The sequence below is a fragment of the Strigops habroptila genome, chromosome 1 (assembly GCF_004027225.2).
Source record: "Strigops habroptila isolate Jane chromosome 1, bStrHab1.2.pri, whole genome shotgun sequence".
Taxonomy (NCBI): domain Eukaryota; kingdom Metazoa; phylum Chordata; class Aves; order Psittaciformes; family Psittacidae; genus Strigops; species Strigops habroptila.
The window spans coordinates 84,353,411-84,372,896 of NC_044277.2; the positions used below are offsets into that span (position 1 = coordinate 84,353,411).

Below are 19,486 nucleotides of genomic sequence, written 5' to 3' on the forward strand. Positions count from 1 at the left end.
GCACAAAGAGAGGTCCAGGGCTCTCCAGTATGACATGATGTTGCTCCCCGTACAACATGGAAACAGTACTCTGGGACTTGCCACACATTCCTGTTCGAAGTGCCTTATCTGCACCACAGTACTTTGCACATTAACAGGCAATAACCCTGCTGTCTCCATCTCCCTGGAGATCTTCCTCTGCATATAACACAAAATCACAGAACAGCTGAGATTGGAAGTGACCTCTGCCAATTGTCTACACCAAGATCCCCCCTTCAAGCAGGGTCAGCTACAGCAACCCTGTTGGGTTTTGAATATTTCCAAGGATGGAGACTCCACAGGCTCTTTGGGCAACCTGGCTTTACCTCCTTCCCCATAAACAAATGTACTTTCTTATGTTTAAATGAAATTTATGCTACTTCAAGTTGCATCCATTCCCTCTTGCCTAAAGCACTGGAGAAAGTCTAGCTCCATCTTCTTTTCACCTTCCCATCAAAAAAGTTCGGCATCTGGATAAGACCCCTGTGTACTTTCTCCTCTCCAGTGAAACAAGTCCCATCATTCTGAGCCTCTCCTGACAGATGCTTCAATCACTTCATCATCTTTGTGGCTCTTCCCTGGTCCTGCTCCAGGACATCCACATATCTTTTGTATTGGAAAGCCTGGAGCTGTACACAGCACTCCAGCTGTGGTCCCACCAGCGCTGAGAGGGGCAGGAAAACCTCCCTTTACCTGCTGGCAATGTTTTTTCTTATGCAGCCCATGATGCTGTTGACGTGAGCAGTGCTAGTCATAGGCTGTCATGAGCAGTCTTCTCTGTGGTGATTGACCCTGGTAACTAAGGTTCCATATGGCACAGACAGTAAACTAGTTATGCAAATGCCAGTGGCCGCTGTCAGCACCACGTGTATGCTGGGTCTAAGGGCCTCGTTACCATGCTGCCTCCCAGTGAGGTAAGACCATCCACAGCCTCACCCTGGCTCTTGGCTGATCCCAGGGACTTGAGGGATGAATAAGGGACTTCACATATGCTGTGATGACTGATGAAGAGACTGCTATGTGCACTGGTCCAGAACCTGTACAGCAGCAGGCCCTCATGCTGTGTGTGCTGCTAAATAAACACAGTAAGTGTGAGAGACTTGTGACCAAAGCCACCATAAGATCCTTCTGAAGAGGCTTTCAATGGAGAAATCCACTCTGTCAAGACTGAGGTACGCACATCCCTGTTCACAGTCTGTGAGATATCAGGGCAGCAGCACTGCAGGCAACAATGTCCATGTCTTCAGAATGGTACAGCGCTGCTGCAGAAAGGTGCCAGGTAGGCTACAAGCTCATGTCTGAAGAAGATTGACCAGACACCTCATTTTCTTCAGACGAGGGAAAGAACACAGTCCTACAGGACAACTGAGAGAGAAACCATCACTGATAGCTACAGCACCAAGGTCTGCAGCGGCAACTAACTAATCACTGGCAGTCACTCTGAGCCAGAAAAACATGAAACAATATGCTCCTTCCTACTGGCAAAAGAGCAGCAGAGAGGAGGGGAACTCAACTCTTGAGTTCCATGTGGGTTCTTGTGATTGGACCGTGCTTTGGTCTGTGAGCTGACCTGGACTTCATATCCTCTTGGAAAGGCTCAAATGTCCAAGAGTCTGTTGGTTTAGGGACAGCTCCACAATGAAATGCCTGTCAGAGCAAAGGACAGCAGAACCTTAGCTGACCTCTTTCTTGGGACAAGCATTGTTGAAATGACATGTGGTAAAACACATCCTTTTGTGTTTGTGTGCATTACACAGCTGGGCTGGAAAGGGCAATCCATTCATTTGACCAATAAAAAATAGAAATGCTAACAAAACCTGTAACCTGGGTTGTGTATTGTCATGTTTCTAGAGGAGTGTACTGCCCCTTCTGTACTACAAAACAAAAAAATTCCTTTCACAGAATCATAGAATCATAGAATCACACAGTGATTTGGGTTGGAAGGAACCTGAAACACCATCTAGTTCCAACCCCCCTGCCAAGGTCAGAGACACCTTCTACTAGACGAGGTTGCTCAAAGTCCCATCCAACCTGCCCTAGAAGGAAGGAAGATTTTAGCATCAAAGCCAGCATGGATATAACTGATATGCACTCTTCCTTCAATCTTCCTATGATTCCTGCATCACCTTTTCCCCCAGGGTGCTGTGCCTCCCTCTTTAACCCTTAAGAAAGATGTTGCAGTTCTCCAGCTCTCATTAATGAATATATTCAACTAGGAATTATTTTTAAAAACATGCCATTGCCAAAAATATTAATACTGCTGTGAAACAACTGTACTGGCTCACTAGATATCTTTGTAGCTTTTAAGTTACAAGCTGACTAGGATGTTACAAATGTGATTCAGGTAGATGATGCATAAATGCCAAGGTGACAGAATGTACTGCTAGACAATTTGGTTGTCAAGAAAAAAGATTCAAGTCATACTGGAAAGTTAGAACTGACAGGGTAAAACATATTGGTTAATCCTCTGACTTCTGAGCTGTAAAGTATATAACAATGGACCATGGCTGTGAGTGTTAAAGCCTGTTTGAACAGAAACAAAGCAGTCTTAAGCAGAACAGGCAGAAGCTGCAGGAGCCACAGGAACAGCTTGCAGTTTAGAGAGTGCTCCCAGTTGTGTGATTAAAGGTATTCAGCATGTACAGACACATTCACCTATTTGATCTGTCTTTCTACCATCATGGTAATACCATTTTCAGCTAAACAGGACTTAAAACAGTGGTGGTGTACCATTTATGTACCAGTCCTGTGATGGAATAGCTTACTCTACAGCAAGTTTGCAGTGACAGGTGAACAAGGTGAGTCAAAGGCTAAACATCTTTCCTCAAAAGCACTCTTGCTGTATAGCAATGGCTGTAACAGACAAGCCTGTGTGTGTGTTGCTGTGCCATGTAAAATACTAGTGGTATGTAAGAGCACCAGTCCAGACTGAGGTCTTCACTGTTATTGCACTTCAGCTTAACAGGACTAACAAGGACTGTCTTAGGGAGAAAGGCATGGACAGTTCAGAGGCTATCCACTTGTATAGACAACTAAAAGGGTTAAAGAGTCCACCTCTTTTTTTCAGAAGCATAATTTGTTCTAAACAATTTCAGAGGCATTTTGTGTATTGACTTTGGATTTCTGTTTTAAAATCACATGGCATTCAGAGAGGTCAAAGCCGTTTCTTTTATTCTCTGTTTGTTCTTTCATTTCAAAGGAATTATGTGATTGTTTTCTGCTTGCTATTGTATATTATGACTGTCCTGCAGACCATGAATGTTTTTTCAGCTTGTTTGTTCACCTGATGTGCCATGAAGTTACTTACGGAAGATCTGAAGAATGGTCTTTATATGCGCAAAAGGCACATTTTGAACCTAGGATCTGGTGCTGTGACCTGTGGAAAAGGAAAAGAACGAATTCACCTTAAGTATTCCTCAAAACTTTAGCAGTGAGTTTGAATCCTTTTGTGATTGTTCAGCCTGGAGAAGCCTCAAGGGAGACCTTGTAGCAGTCTTCTAGTACCTAAAGGGGCCTGCAAGAATGAGGGAGAGGGACTTTTTACAAGGGCATGTAGTGACAGGACAAGGGGGAATGGCTTTAAACTGAAAAGGGGGAGATTTAGATTAGATGGATTTCAGAAGACATTCTTTACTGTGAGGGTGGTGAGGTACTAGCACAGGCTGCACAGAGCAATTGTGGATGCCCCATCCCTGGCAGTGTTCAAGGCCAAGTTGGACGGGGCTTTGAGCAACCTGGTCTAGTGGAAGGTGTCCCTGCCCATGTCAGGGGGTTTGGAACTAGATGAGCTTTAAGGTCCTTTCCAATCCTAACCATTTTAAGATTCTATGGTAGCATCTGGCTGGTGTCTAAATATCCTGATGCTTGAATTTGAAAAGCAACAACCTCAACCCTTCTTTTCCCAACACATCTTTCTTCGGCTCTGCAATACTTCTCTATACAGACGCTCTGAATATTACTTCTGAAATTCATTTTTATTCCCACAGTATGCTCACTGAAGGTTTTGTTCCACTGATGTGTTGTACAGACTGTGACTATGTCTGAGTTCCCTGAGTTAGATTGCTGTAGGATGAAAAACTGTGAAACTGAGGTCTTTTACAAAGCAGGCTGTAAGTGGCACTGGGCAATCACATACATGTTTTTGCAGAATAATTTTTTTCAATGTTATTAAATTTGGCAACTAACATTTGAAGGATGTGACCTTTCTAAAGTTCCTTGGTAGCAGAAGTTTTCCCATTCCTCAGCAAAAGCAATAGATTCTGAAAAGACTAGTGATGTTGGTAGTCCAGCCAGCAACGGGAGAGAGAAAAGTTGCAATAAGTATAGTGTGGGCATACCATAGCAAGCAGTTCTGCACATGCTCATCTTAGTAAATTTTTTGAGTTAATAGAACAAAGACTCTGGGAGGTAACTGGCCTGTCAGTACTCATTACAGAGGAATAACAAAGAAATAAACTCAAAATTCCTTAGAGATATTCTGCAAGGCTGAATTTCTCACTCTTTTTGTTTTATTTTCACCAGCTATGCCACACTATTTGCTGCCATTATCAAATCATACTTACATTTCAAGTTCCAATGAATAGCTTTTACACTACTTTTGCTTCAGCTACTTCAATATTCTCTTTCATTTTCTCAAGGTTTCATGTGCTAGATGAATAAATCTCCCATTCTGGACATGTTAGGGATTTTAGGTGAAAATCCTTTCATTCAGGCATTCAGGCTTTTTTTTTTTTTATTAAAGAATGGACTTGTTCCAAGTAAAAGTACATGCCTGACATTGAGCTCCATCCATCATTTTATTTGTTAAACACAGAACAGGCAGCGTGGGGCGTGTCACAAAATTACACATATATTTCCAGGAGTTCGGCAAGTCTGCCTCAAGTACAGCTGAGAAGCTGTACTATTACCTTTGCAGGTGAAGCTGAAAAGGTAAGCATTTCTTTTGATGATGATCTAAGTTCTAATCTGCAATTTGAGAAAAATTGTCTGTAACAAAACTTGCAAAAAGATTGATGTAACCTCATGTTGATGACTTTCAATGTTAGTTGAAGAAACAAATGATTAAAGGATGCCTTCTGCTGAAACCTTACCTCACCTTCACACACGTTCTGCATTACTGTACTGTTTCATGTTCTACCATTCATAGAAGTCGAAGTATTTGTATGAGCTAAAGTTTTGTTTAATAACTGTTTCACATTGAAAGCTGGTGATATGCTATGACAGCCTTTCTTCCTTTTACCTCTATCCCTTTAATTTTTCACTTAGCAATAAAAGACAAAACTGAATTTGCTTAAATTCCAGAGGATGCAAATAAAGCTTACTTGCAGGTTTTATGGAAGATGTTCTCCGAATGAAATTAGGGAATGCAGCATGCTCAGGTGACCCTAGTATACTGCATCTCTGTGTTATCTTTAAGTCGCATTTTCTAAGTTTAAAAATACCCACCACCCTAGCAAGGTTCTCTCTGTTTGTGTCAACATGTGGGAAGTTATAAGTGGTATAAATGCTATACTGTTGCACTAGATTTTACAGTACTGTATTTTCTCTTTTGCGTTGTCTCCTTTATTAAAAAATAATTTCTTGCAGTGTTATATGAAATACTAGGTGCTGAAACTACAGGGAAAATTTTACAAGCATGTCAGAAAAAGGGCAGAAAAATATTTAAATACAGGAGATGTGAAGATCTCTGCAAATTAAACAAAAGGCTAAACAAGCACTGTTTTATTGAAGGGTATGTTTTATGGAAAAGGTGATAAAAAAGTAAAGAGCACTTTTTTAAAACAGTGAGATGTAATTAATGATATGCGTTTATAATCCTGTTTAAAATGATAAAAGTAATGTTGCTAACTTTTGGGGTCTCTGATAAAGTAGGTGGCGTAACATCTAGCTTCTGTTTACACTAGGCTGAAATTAGAGTAAATCTAGCAAAACTTATGCTATTGCTTCAGACGTATATTGTATACTGGAATTAACAGCAGTTTGGATCATAGAGGGCTGATTGTTAATCTCTTTACTGATCTTCAAAGTGATGTTAATAATGATAGTGAAGAGCCTGGTTTGGAGTCTAAAAAAAAAAATCTATGGTGGTTTTTTTTTTCTAAAGAGATAAGAAAAGACTGTTTGTATGCTTCTCTCAAGATAACTAATATTCTTTGCAACATTTTCAACAATATGGTGTACATATACAGAGAGGGAGAAATCAAAGTTCAAATAAGAGAGTCACCAACCTATGCATAACTGGTACCTACCCAGCATTTTCATTGCTCATGAATCCAAAAGCACGCCTGCCTTTTAAATCCACATACCTGGACTCAGTTTGTTGAAAAAAAACTTATGCCCCAAGTTCAGGGGTTCAAGTGTACCCCTGAACACTTGAACCCCCAGAATTAATTCAAGGGGTTTTGAATTAATGTGTTTAATTAATGTGTTTCAACATAATAAGTAAGTCAGACTCTTTCTGTTTGCTTTAGACACCATTGATTTCACAATGGGCTCCATTAGTGAAGCAAATGCAGAATTTGCTTTTGATGTATTCAAAGAGCTGAAAGTCCATCATGTCAATGACAACATCTTCTACTCCCCCCTGAGCATCATTTCAGCCCTGGCCATGGTCTATCTGGGAGCAAGAGGTAACACTCAGTCTCAGATGGAGAAGGTAAGCTACTTAACGTGGGTGTAAAGTGACCTCTGCTTGTGCTTGTTGTTCCTTCTAAGTAACATCACTGAAATATATTAACCACTGATGAGCTTCTCACCTGTTTTAATACACAAGAGTAAGCCATAGTCACAAAATGGAGAACTGGATTGAGAGTTATTTAGAGAAAATACTAAGGAAAGTTGCATATTGTCACTATGAGGGGCAGTTAGTTTTGACTTAGGAAAAGAAATCTCAAGAACAATAACAAAATGGATTAGCAGTCAGCAAATATTATTATATGTCTTTTTTTCTAAATTCTGACATCTTCCAGATAATGTGATCAGGGGTTTATTTAATATAGATAAAAGACAAACCCCAGCAAGAGAGGAAGACAATTAGCAGTACATATGTAACTCATTTAATAACAGTACATACGTAACTCACTTAATTTAAGAATAATCCAAAGAAAAATTGTCATCTAAGAAAAGAGTAGTATTTACAGTTCCCAAGATGGCCACAGAGGGTACAAACTAATTGCAAGCTCACTTGTGAATTTTTAGTTCATCTACGTTCTCAGTTAGCACCTTTTTTCTTTTTTCCTGAGCCAACAACTCAATGTCAAGCATTATGTGTAAATCTCAAATTCACATAATTCTTGGTCATGCTTGTTATTTCTACCACTGTCATTTTCTCTTGCAGGTTCTTCACTTTGATAATGTTACAGGAGTTGGAGATGCTATTGACTCCGAGGTAGAGAAATAACCTGATATCCCTTTCTGTCTTATTTTCTCCTCAGAACAAAACTAGAACTGTTCTGCCTTTCCTTCTGGCAGTTTCAGACCCTGCCAAAAACTATGGTAATACTCTCAAACCAAGGAGAGCTGTGGAGGGAGGGAGGAAAGGAAGGTGTAACTCACCTATTTGTTAAAAACCAGGGAAGAAGCCAGGTTGCACATCTTGCACCAGAACAAGTGACAGTGTAGGGCAGGATACTTTGGGCACCAGGGTGCCTTCCTAGGCAAGTGCTGCTGAGGTACAGCATTTGAAAGGGACTCAGCACCTGGAGCCAGCGTACAGAAGTCAGACTTGCAGCTGAAAGACTCCAAAGCAGGGCAGGAAGATGCAGGACAGAGAAAAGGCCATAAGAGTCAGTGACAGGAACACAATTGCACTCTTATAAAATGCACATTTCAGGGGACTTATCTTGAGAAGGATGAACTTGTCAGTTCAATGCACCACCACAGCACCTGCTGTCCCAAAGGTGACAGCCCTATGTCTGCGGGGGAGGTCTCCACTGCAGCATGACTTTTAACTGGTAGGGACAAGCCTTTAGGGTCTTATTTCATAGCAGGGAACATTGAAACTAGATGATCTTAAGGTCCTTTCCAACCCTAACAATTCTATGATTCTATGATACTATAGGAAGAAGCTAATGAAATGTATCTTCTTATTTTCATGTCATCACCTCAGTGTGGCACTTCTGAATACATCCACAGTGCATTCAAGGATCTTCTCTCAGACATCACCATGCCGAATGCTACATACTCACTGAAGATGGCTGACAAACTCTATATTGAAAAAACATATCCCATTCTTCCGGTGAGTTGTACTGGAACCTGATTTCCACATGATTTCCCATAAAGGCCCTGTGACTCCACCCTACAGAAGCACCACTGACAACAACCCATGTCTATTGATGAAGAAGTGGTTGTGAGCCATGAGGGGAACTTGCTCAGAACGAGTTTGAACCTCCCTGTGGCTGTTCGATGGAGGCCAGGCAAAAGTACAATGGCATAAAACATGTCCATATTGCAACAGTCACAGGGAGTAATCAAGATTGCTGTTCGTTTCCTAGAAAATGGCTTTTAATAAAAAATGTAACTTTTTAGGGAAATTAAAAATATTTTATGACTTGAAAGCATGAAGACTAAAATTATCACATTTTCTTTTTTTTTTCCAAAGCCAAATATCAAATCTTCCCAGTGAAAGGAAGCTTTGGCTTTGAAATCTAAGAATGTAAGAACACAGTATTCAAAATAAAAAGCAGGCACAAAGAGAAGGAAACAAACATTGTTTGTCCTTAAAAACGTTTGTTAAACTGAACATGTTTTAGTAAAATGATGAAAATATTTCAAACTTTTAACTTAAAATCCTATCTGGAAAAAAAGTGCTAGATCTAAGTATTTGAAGTCGTCTTTCTTATCTAGCCTTAAGATTCAGTTACAGGAAGACAGCTGCGACTGACATGTTCAAACACAGAGGTATAAGTTCACTGTTTTAACCATTCTGCTTCATTTCACAGTCTTGCATTTCACATTCATACATTTTCAAGTACTCATCTGTCTGACAACTGAATCTTTCTGCTTACAGGAATACTTGAAGTGTGCAAAGAAATTCTACAAAGCAGGGCTGGAAGAAGTTGACTTCAAAACAGCTGCAGAGGAAGCAAGACAGCTCATTAATTCCTGGGTGGAGAAAGAGACAAATGGTAACTGAAATATGGGTAGCAGATATTTTCCCCCACCTACCATAATCTATACCCTTGTCTTCCTCTCCTCATAATGTCTAGGAAAAAAAGGTCAAGCAAAAGCAGGTTGTTTATTGCTATGAAAACAAAGCTCCACAAAGTGTCACCCTCCATCCCCATGCCCTTCATTGCAGACATTTGTGCACACCAGGTGTAACTTACCACTCTCTGCCCTGACTCTTTCTTAAAGGACAGATCCAAGATTTTCTTGTGGCAGGCTCTGTTGATCCGGATACTGCACTGGTCCTTGTGAATGCCATTTATTTCAAAGGGATATGGAAGACAGCATTTAAAGAAGAACACACTCGGGAAGTGCCCTTCAATGTGACAGAGGTAGGAGGGCATGGACACATCTTCTGGCCAGGACAGCTGTTGGCTTACACAGCCAACCTGTTACACATACAGCCTGTTGCTGTGACAGGTTGGGTGATTTAGCTAGGTCCCTCACTGCCAGGGCCTGGGCCTAAGGTCAGGGAGTATTTGCGTGAGCTATCTATGACCAGGCTTCCAGGGCACACCAGCAAGTAAGAGAGGAAAATGGAGACACAGCTCTTTTTTGAAGTCAGCATGCTTCAAGATCGAGTCCTGTCCCTTTCAAAGAGCTTGTACTTTTGCCTGCTCAAAGGAAAAATCACTCCCCAGTCTCATTGTCTCATGTTTCTGTTTCTGCAGCAAGAAAGCAGACCTGTGCAAATGATGTGTCAGAACAGTACCTTCAAAGTGGGAGTGGTGCCTTCAGAGAAAATTAAGATCCTGGAGCTGCCATATGCCAGTGGAAAGCTGAGCATGTTGGTGCTGTTGCCTGATGACGTCTCTGGTATGGAGCAGGTATGGCCCTGACAGGGGAAGCAGAAGAGGTACCAGTTCAGTGGGACTTGGCTGCCACCAGACCTTCTGCTGTCCACTTACATCCCAGCTGCCCACCCCATGGCTGTGCTGGGCAGGTGGGGGAGCACAAAAGCCCCACAGGTGATACTAAGTGCTCAGGCAGAGAATAGCCTCTTAGGAGAGCACTGGACTCAGCCTAATAAAATGCAGGTAAAGGAGACTAGTGCTCTTGTAGCCCTGAATCAGTTGTTATATACACCGGTCTCCATCAGGTACCAGAAACAGACATGGTAGCAAGGTTTTTTTAAATCTTGAGTGATTTCAATCTTCCAGGAAAGCACTTAAGGGTTTGATAAGCAAAAATTTTATCTAAGGGGAACTGAAAAATGGAAGTGATGAGGAAAACAGTCCAGGAGCTGACTAAAAGGAATGTGGGAAAAGCAGTACTAAAAAGGATCTAAGATGAGGGAAGTGATCAATAAAATATGTTCCAGGAGGAGCAGTTTTGGAGCCAATTTGATTTGATGTTTTGAAGAACTGTATTTTCACACACACCAAAAAAAAAAAAGCCTTGATCTGATAAGGAAATTTTCAGATGACAATGTTTCGGAGAACTTCATTAAGACAGATGTTATATAGGCCATAGTCAGGAGGATGCATACAGGATAACCAAATACATTTAAGATACGTATCAGTTCTATTGTGTATACAAAGTAAATTAAAAACGTAGTAGCAAGTGGTACAAACACAGCTGTTAAGGTCCTTGTGCTTTTGTCTCAGGCATTTAATTCCTGCCTCTCTTTGCAGCTTGAGAAAAAAATCAACTTTGATAAATTTACTGAGTGGACCAGTCCCAGCGTGATGGAAAAAAAGAAAGTGAAAGTGTACTTCCCGCGCATGAAGATTGAGGAAAAATACAACCTCACAGGTGTCTTAAAGGCCTTGGGTATGACCGACTTGTTCAGCCCTTCGGCCGATCTGTCTGGCATCTCTTCAGCAGAGAGCCTGAAGATATCTGAGGCCATCCACAAAGCATTCATGGAAGTCAATGAAGAGGGCACTGAGGCTGCTGGCTCAGCAGATATGATGGGAGACATCCAACAATCTTCTGAGTTTGAAGAGTTTAGGGCTGACCACCCTTTCCTTTTCTTCATCAAATACAATCCAACCAACATGATCCTCTTCGTTGGTAAATATTGTTCTCCCTAAGAAGAAAAAGAGCTGGAAATAAAGCTTGCCTTGCCCTTAGAAACAGATCCCCTTTACTGTAGTATTGTAGTATAATCTCATCTCTTCAATATTTTCCCCAAGTGGAAAGCTTTCAATATCCAGTGAGATATCCTTGAAGAAGTGTATGACTTTTCAGATGTTTAGGTGCAAGTATTTCTGCTTAAACCACTTGTATTCAGCACTTATATCCAAGATTGAATGAAAATTTCAGGAGGTAGTTTAGGAATATCTCCCATTACCACTGAATAACTCGAGAGACAGGCTAGTGTTTTGATTTTTGTGAGAAATCCTACCACTGCTATTGACAATCTGGTTTCTCTATAGGAGAGGTTAGTGAAAGAAACACAGCTTTCAGAATAATCCAGTTCCTTTCTGGACAGTCACCATTGAATTGATGCCTGGACAACTTGCAGACAAAATTATATACTTTAGCAAAGCATTCTTCTTCCAGGAATGCATGTGGGCTTCCTTGTGCTGCATGTTAATATAAGGCTGTGTCTCTCTGTGTCTTTTGTTCTGAGAGAGCATCTAGAAAGTCCACCATTTCTTCATAAATGATCATTTCCAAATACAACATCTTCCTGACTGATATAATTTCCCATCTTCATTGCAGTGACATGCCATTGATTTTGTGAATGTTAATTGGTGGTCCTTCTATTTATTCTAATAAAAGCATTGCAAAATAAACATGTCATTGTCATTTCCTATTCTGGGTTACTGCACCCCACAACCTGAAACGTATGATATAGTGGGTAGTGATTATTGACAGAAGGGGGTTAGAATAGCATTCAGATCCTATTTTCAAAACCAGAATGTACCCATATAGCCACTAAAGAGCTTAAGATTTTTATTTTTTTTTAAATTTTGAGTTTAAGCAAGGTAAACCCTATAGCTCCTTTTCTTACCTTGAGTTTATGTCCATATGGCACATCAATAACTAAATTTTTTTAATTTGCTATTGTATTCCCAGATAGTTTTAAAAGATTTCCTCAGTAAATATATCAAGGTGATGCCTAAGAGATATAACTTCAAAAACATAAGAAGAGTGTCTTAAAAGGTGGACTGCTTAAGTTCTCTATTACCCACAAGAATCATAGGAGGAAATATTTCTTATTGCTTCTTGATGTAATAATCCTCTAGGACATGTTATTTCCTATGTCATCATTCTTTAGGTTACAGTTTATCCAACTGAAAAGATAATTAGTGTTAATTGCTGAGTCAAGCAATCTTCCTTCTGCTGGGATACACATGTGGAACTGCAATTTACAGTATCAGTACTTAACAAGTGCTTAAAAAAGGAGACACATACATGGCAGATTTTGGAGCTGCCTCAACCATTTGCAAAGTCAGCATTAAATATGACTTGAAATGATGATGCTGGCAGCAGGGAAACACATTTTCATAGCTCATATGAAGTCTATGGGAGAACTGCAAATACTGGTCTTCCCAAGACAGCCATAAAGGATTAGCTACAGTTAACGCAAGTATTGAAGCAAAAAAGGTTTTCAAGAGATATGTCATTTCAAGGTTTACTGTGTACATCATGTTCTGCTTCCCTATAGCCAAAAGCAGTCAACAGAATTTTGCAGCAACCAAAAAAAAAAGGGAGAGGACTTGTAAAATATTGCAGCAGACTGTGTAAGGTTATTAAACAACTATAAAACTGTTTGTAAACTGAAACCAGCATATCTGTCACGCTGCACTTCCTAAGTACAATGACAATAAAACTATCAACATTTATTATGGAAGTATTTATTACATAACATGAACCTCCCCCCACCCCCCCGCTATTCTACTGTTTAATGGTTCTTTGGCTTGATGATTATTTTATAGCAAAGAAGTTGAGAAAATCAAGGCTGAAATGGTGACTTCCTAAAACTATTCATGAGAGAGTTTTTCGAGGCACAGTGTTCAGCTAATGTCCTCTACTATGCTACAGAACTATTTGACTCGTTTTAATTTGGGCCATTAGGTGTCACTATGGATACAAAGTGATGTCTACCAGTCTTATGAAAGACAGACATCTGTTGAAAACTAGGTTTGGGAACTTAATGCAGGTTTTAATTTTGTTCTTATTTTATTTTTTCTGAAAGCAGATGATTCTGGTTGATATACTGAAAATGTAAAGCAATGGCATTGTGCTTGAAACCCAGTAATTTTTTAAGAAAAATACAGAAATGTTATTTAGTGGAAGTCCAGAGGCATTTTAAGGTGTTTGTGTCCTGAATGAAAAAACAATATCACAGCCAAATACTGTAAAATGGATAGAGTTATTTGGTTTATGAAAGAGAAAGCTTCCTCCATAGAGGCTAGAATGAGAGGTAAATGTGCAGATTCAGTAAAGTTGAATAAAATTTATACCCCTGCATCAATGGCTGGGCCTGGAACTGTGCCTGTGTATTGCTGGTCTGGTCAGCAGGACTTGCTGTAATGGCCCTGCCATGGCGAATGTGGCTGCTGCAGCCCTCATGGGGAGCAATTCTGCAAAGGGCAGGATGGAGGGTGTTACGCAGGATGAGGGAAGAGCAGCCATGAGGGGAAACACTGCCTGCTGCTTCTGAGCTCTGAAGTCCAGCAAGAATTTAAAAACGTGAATCCCAGTTCCCAGGAAGTCTAGGTATTGTCCAATACTCCTTTTTGTTCCCTGGCAGCATGACTGAAGTTGGTATGTCAATAAATTGCCATCTGTCTCTCCACTACACTCCACTTCCACTATGTGCTGCTTTATTTTGGATATATAGCACTGCTAGGGGTCTGTGGAAAAAAAACCAGCCACAAAGCAATCACTTTCCTTTTAATGCTGCATACGACAGCATTAGAAGTGCTTTGTGGACAAGGTGTGCTTTTGCTTATCGTGTCATTTGGGGAAGGTTTGGAGCTGACGTATCTTCTCTGTCCTTTGGGGAATACAATTGTCTGAGACCACTCCATACTTCTCTGCACATTTCACTTGCACAAAAGGCCTACTTTCTAAGCAAACCAAAGCCATGGCTGAAGGCACAAGACTGTAGGCAGTATGCTCTGATCATAGGCACCAGAGGAAGAGCACTCAGAGAATGCCCTGGACTCCAGGGGGAAAGCTGTCTGGGACTCCCAAATGATATTCAAGAAAGCACAGTTATACACCAACCCCAACCTCCTGAATTGCCTGCTGCTTCTTCACCAAGGGACTGGGAAGCACTGAGCGTGACAAGAAAGCTGGAAACTAGGAAGCAGAGAAGAATGGTTTTGGACTGCAGTTGAGTGTGGGGAAGTGGGATGAAAGATCTGTTTCATAGTTTGTTACATTGTTTTTTTCAACACCTGAATCAACAAAAGAAGTTTTACGTTATCAGCAAGAAATTATGTGAAACTCCCCAAGTCAAGACTGTTGCCCACAACAGAAGCCCATTTCAGCCGAGCCTTGGCACTTCAGTCTCTGCCTGAAGTACACAGTAGGTGCCTGTCTGCAGGCTTGCTTCCTGATGGACCTCAGACCAAAGCCTTGCAGCCTTGTCTCCAGGTCCATTTCTTTTCCCCATAAGTGGGTATAGGGCTTTGAGCGCACTCATAAGCCTTTAATGGTCCTGACCAGCCGCACCTGGAGTCTCTACCCGCACCTATGGATGCATGAGCTCTAAGCTATGACATGGACTTTCAGTGCCTCTCTGTGCTACATCAGAGGTGTTTCAGTCTCCAGCTCAAACACAGCTGTGCCCATGCCTAGCCAAGGACTTCTAGTGTGACCTTGGCTCTGCCTTGTGATCACTACACCTGAGCCTAGCTCTGACGTATGAATTGACTTTGTGTTTTGTCTTTGGACCTGCCTCATAGCCATGACATTACCTTATGATCTGGGCTCTTTGTTAGAGCTGTCTGTGACCTCTGGGTGTGCTCTGCCAGGTCTTGTGGGACTGAGCCCTGGCTGGTGAGACTCCTGCCCTGCTGGCGGTGGGATCTCCCTTGCCTCCTGGTTTGTCTTTCTTTGGGGAAGAAGCCAGCCCTTGCTTCCTCTCCCGGGTCATCAGCCCCTGCCCCAGCAACATTGAATCAGGGCCAACCTCTAGCTCCTCACAGGCCTACTCTGCCCAGGCATCAGCCCTCTTGATCCCATGGATCACAGAAACTTGCGGACTGATTTTCTGGCTTGATCTTGGCCCTACTTTGTCGCTGTGGACCTGTCCGGTGGTCACTGGGCCTCATCCCAACCCTCACTTGTGGATTGACTTCCCAGCTTGATTTTGGACCTGCCCTGTTGCTATATTGCCTTATGATCTGAAAACTTGGTTGGACCTGCCACCATTTCAGAGTCTGTCTTTCTCCTCTTGCCATGGGGCTGGGATCTGGTCAGTGAATCTCTCATGCCACAGGGAGCAGCCAGCTCTCACTGTTCTCTGAGCCTGGGCTCTGTAGATGTACCCTCGCCCTGGTTCTTCTCTTGCCACGTCCCCATGGAAGTTTTGAATGCTCCATCCCTGGCAGTGTTCAATGCAGGTTGGACGGGGCTTTGAGCAACCTGGTCTAGTGTAAAGGGTCCCTGCCATGGCAGGGGGTTGGAACTAGATGATTTTAAGGTCCTTTCTAACCCTAACCATTCTGTGATTCTATGATTCTATGGCTGTTGATGGACCCTGTTACTGGCATTCCCTTCTGTCACTCTATGGTCAGATCTTGTGGTGTGGCACCAGCTGGTGAGGGCACTGCCCACACTGAGGGTGACCCTTGGCCTGGCCCACTGTCCTCACGGAGCAGCCCTGCTACTGTTGCTGGTGGCAGTCCAGCTAATTTTCCACAGTATTGTCTGTTTACTCAGTCTATAACTCTCCAAACTGCCTGCAAGGGTATTCTGGGAGATCATTCTGAAGACTTTACTAAAGTCGGGGTGTGCAATATCCTCTGCTCTTCCCTTGTTTATAGAACAAGCCATCCCATCCTACAAGACAATGCAGTTGGTCAGGAGATATCTGCCCTTGCTACATCTGTGCTGGCTTTTCACATCATGTATTATTCCTTCATGTGTCTTGAAATGCTCCCAGGAGGCTTTGTTTTGGAGCCTTCTGCAGTGATTCAAACTTGAATACAATTGTACATCAAGGAGTTACTGATCCACAAAACAGTTGACAAAAGAAGGCATAGGTGTGGGCTGTACTGAGCGTATAGGCTGGCTTCCTGTCCTGTGCTGTGCTGCACATACCCCTGAGCTATAGGGTAAACTTTGTGTGCCAGAAGAAAGGAACCTGTAGGTAGTTCCTGCTTGGCATGCGCAATTGCACCACCTGTGTGCTTGTATTTGTCCTAAAGTGAAGCAGCATGTTTTCATGTGAATATCCTTTTGTTTCACAGTAGAAATGAATTCAAGTATTTTCTTCTTTAGAAAATCCTGCAGGAGCTCTGAAGACCAAAATGTCAGTCAACATCTATCTCCACGAATGGGATGTGCACTTTGGTGCTCTGTCCAACGCTGCACAACCTGGGGTTCCCTGCATATGAGGGACTGTAAGATTATCTATACTATCCTTTTTTAACTTTTAACATTAGCTGCGATAAATGGTATTTTAAGCAATATCTGACAGAGTCATAGTGCCTTTCTTAATGTAAATTGTAATGAACCCTAGTCCTAGTGCCTTGCAGCAGTGCACTACACCTTTTCAGTGACCGCAGAGCTCTGTAGTCTCCTGAGTTCTCCTCCTTTCCATTTCTGAAAGTTAGTCACTTTTCCAAATCATCAGGAACCTTCCCCAATCATCCTGACATTTTCTTAGTCTTCTTTTTGATGTTCTACCTAAAGAAGGTTTTCTTACTGCTCTTCACACCCCTCGTCAGTTTTCCCTCCAGCAGAAATTTTGCTTTTCAAATTTCATCCCTACATGCATGGGGAAAGCTTCTATACTCCTGCCTGGTAGATTCTTCTTGCTTCTAACTCTTGTATACTTTCTTTTGCATTTGAACTCAGTCAGAACAAAGGCACTGACTTCATCATTACAGATAGCCTGTACAGTGCTTCCACAGCAAGATATGTGATATGTATGGGAGCAAGAGAAAGGCACTGCATGTAGGTGAGGCTAAAGCTCCTTCAACCACAGTGAAAATGATCTTCAGGTTCTGGGTCAAACACTCTCATTCAACCTGTCACTGGCTTGTGGGATGTGACCACTGAAAGTTATGCCATGAAGGACACATGAACCTCTGTCAGATCAAATATCCATGGGAGAGCATTAAGCAATCATTGGCTGTACTACGAAGGCTGAGACCATGTCAGGTTTAAATGAACTTAAGACCTGATATGGGATATCACAATGACAATTAAGTGCAATGACAAATGCCCCTGTCACAGTCTGTGAGAGATCAACGCAGCACTGCAGGTAAAAACGTCCATCTCTTCAGAAAGGCACAGCACTGCTGCGAAAAGGTGCCAGGTGGGCTACAAGCTCCTGTCTGAAGGAGCTTGACCAGACACCCCATTTTTCTTTGTACTGGTTAAAAACACAGTCCCACATAACAACTGAGAGAGAAACCATCACTGATAGCTACAGCACCAAGGTCTGCAATGACAACCAGTTAGACAGTCAGCTGCAATCACTCAGCCTAAAATGATTTCTCTTTCTTTGAATGGTTATTTCTGTCCTTCATTGAATGACAGCTTCCAGATTCACAATGTGGAATGAAGACAAACACAAAACAATTAAAATGCTTATTCCTACTGGCAAAAGACCAGGAATAAGGAGGAGGACAAAAATCTCAAGTTCTGTGTAGGATTGTGATTGGATGAGAGGCTTTGGTCAGTGAGCTGACCTGGACTTCATATCCTGTTGGATAAAAAAGTGCCTTTTATACTCTCAGGTGCCCAAAGTCAAGAGTCTGTTGGTTTAGGGACAGCTCTACAATGAAATGCCCAGCAGAGGAAAGGGCAGCAGAGCTTTAACTGACCTCTTTCTTGAGACAAGCATTGTCAAACAAGGACGTGTGACAGAACCGTTCGTACTACCTTGCACAGCTGCACCAGAAAGCAACAATTGCTAGTTGTCCCAGATAGCCTTCCAACTGCAGGAAGGTTTGCTTACTTTCTCTAGACCCTATGTCAAGCAGACTATACAAGACCTTCTGTGTGTTGATTCTATGCTGACAGCCTGTTCTGATCCAGTTCTTCATTTGCTCATGGGTAGATTCTGTTGCTTACAACTGGCCTTGCATTAACTATCAGTTTGAGCACAGAAAACTAGAACTAGCCTCTGGGAAGGAGCACAGCATATCTTTCTCATACACTATCAAAGCAGAGCTTCTTATCCTTCCATGTCTTTGCTTATTGTGGGTGTGTCCTGAACCTGAAATTCCAATTCTTTGAGACAAAATATGGCTTTTGTATAACTCATGAAACAACGCTCTGCATCAAACAGACAAAATTGTTGTGCAGGTCTGGAACCAGGACACTACACAAAAGTCAAATTCACCATGTATAAAAAACACCTCTGGGATCATTTTTATTCTATACTTCCTATGTGATGGTGTGAAAAAAATGATCACTGACAAAACTGGATATGTTTGTAGGTCCTAAAACACAGGCCACTTGTGATGATCAGGGCCTGTGACACAGGTCTGGACACTGATGTAATTCATGTACAATAAATTAAATTAAGGAGAGAGGCTTGAGGGACACTTGGAAGGTAGATTTGACTGCGCTAAATATACCAGCCAAGTCTTATATGGAAGACCAGTGTGGTAAAAATGGAAATAAACCCTTGTGAACACAAAGTGGCCCTTAGCAAAAAAGGGATTAAGAGTGAAAATTACGGCATGGATCTGAGGTTCACTATAAACAGTGTGAGCAACAGCTTATTAGATGTAGACACATAGATTCCTAGAATCATAGAATATGTCAAGTTGGAAGGGACCCATAAGGATCACCAAGTCCAACTCCCTGATCCTCACAGGACTACCTAAAATTAAACCATATGATTAAGAGCATTGTCCAGACATCCCTTAAACTCTGACAGTCTTGGTGCCATGACCCCTTCCCCAGGGACCCTGTTCCAGTGACTCACCACCATCTCAGGGAAGAACCTTTTCCTAATGTCCCATCTGAACTTTCTGTGACTCAGCTTCATTCCAGAACAATCAGCCACTGGAACAATCTCCCCAGGGAAGTGGTGAATTCCCCAGCAATGGACACGTTCAAGGTTCAGCTAGGCAGGGTGCTGGAACATCCTGTCTAGACTTTGCTTTTGCCAAGAAAGATTGGACCAGATGATCCCTGAGGTCCCTTCCAATCT

The 19,486-nt window shown here is 41.9% G+C and overlaps 1 protein-coding gene across 1 annotated transcript; it reads left to right on the forward strand.

Annotated features, from left to right (window-relative positions):
• The first annotated feature begins 6,481 nt into the window (after nt 1-6,481).
• Nucleotides 6,482-11,219, forward strand: LOC115614838 (ovalbumin-related protein Y-like). Its single transcript, XM_030502227.1, has 7 exons — nt 6,482-6,673; nt 7,355-7,405; nt 8,126-8,254; nt 9,026-9,143; nt 9,373-9,515; nt 9,855-10,010; nt 10,818-11,219. The coding sequence occupies exons 1-7, from the start codon at nt 6,506-6,508 to the stop codon at nt 11,217-11,219; spliced, it is 1,167 nt and encodes a 388-aa protein (XP_030358087.1). The 5' UTR covers nt 6,482-6,505.
• Nucleotides 11,220-19,486: the final 8,267 nt, after the last annotated feature.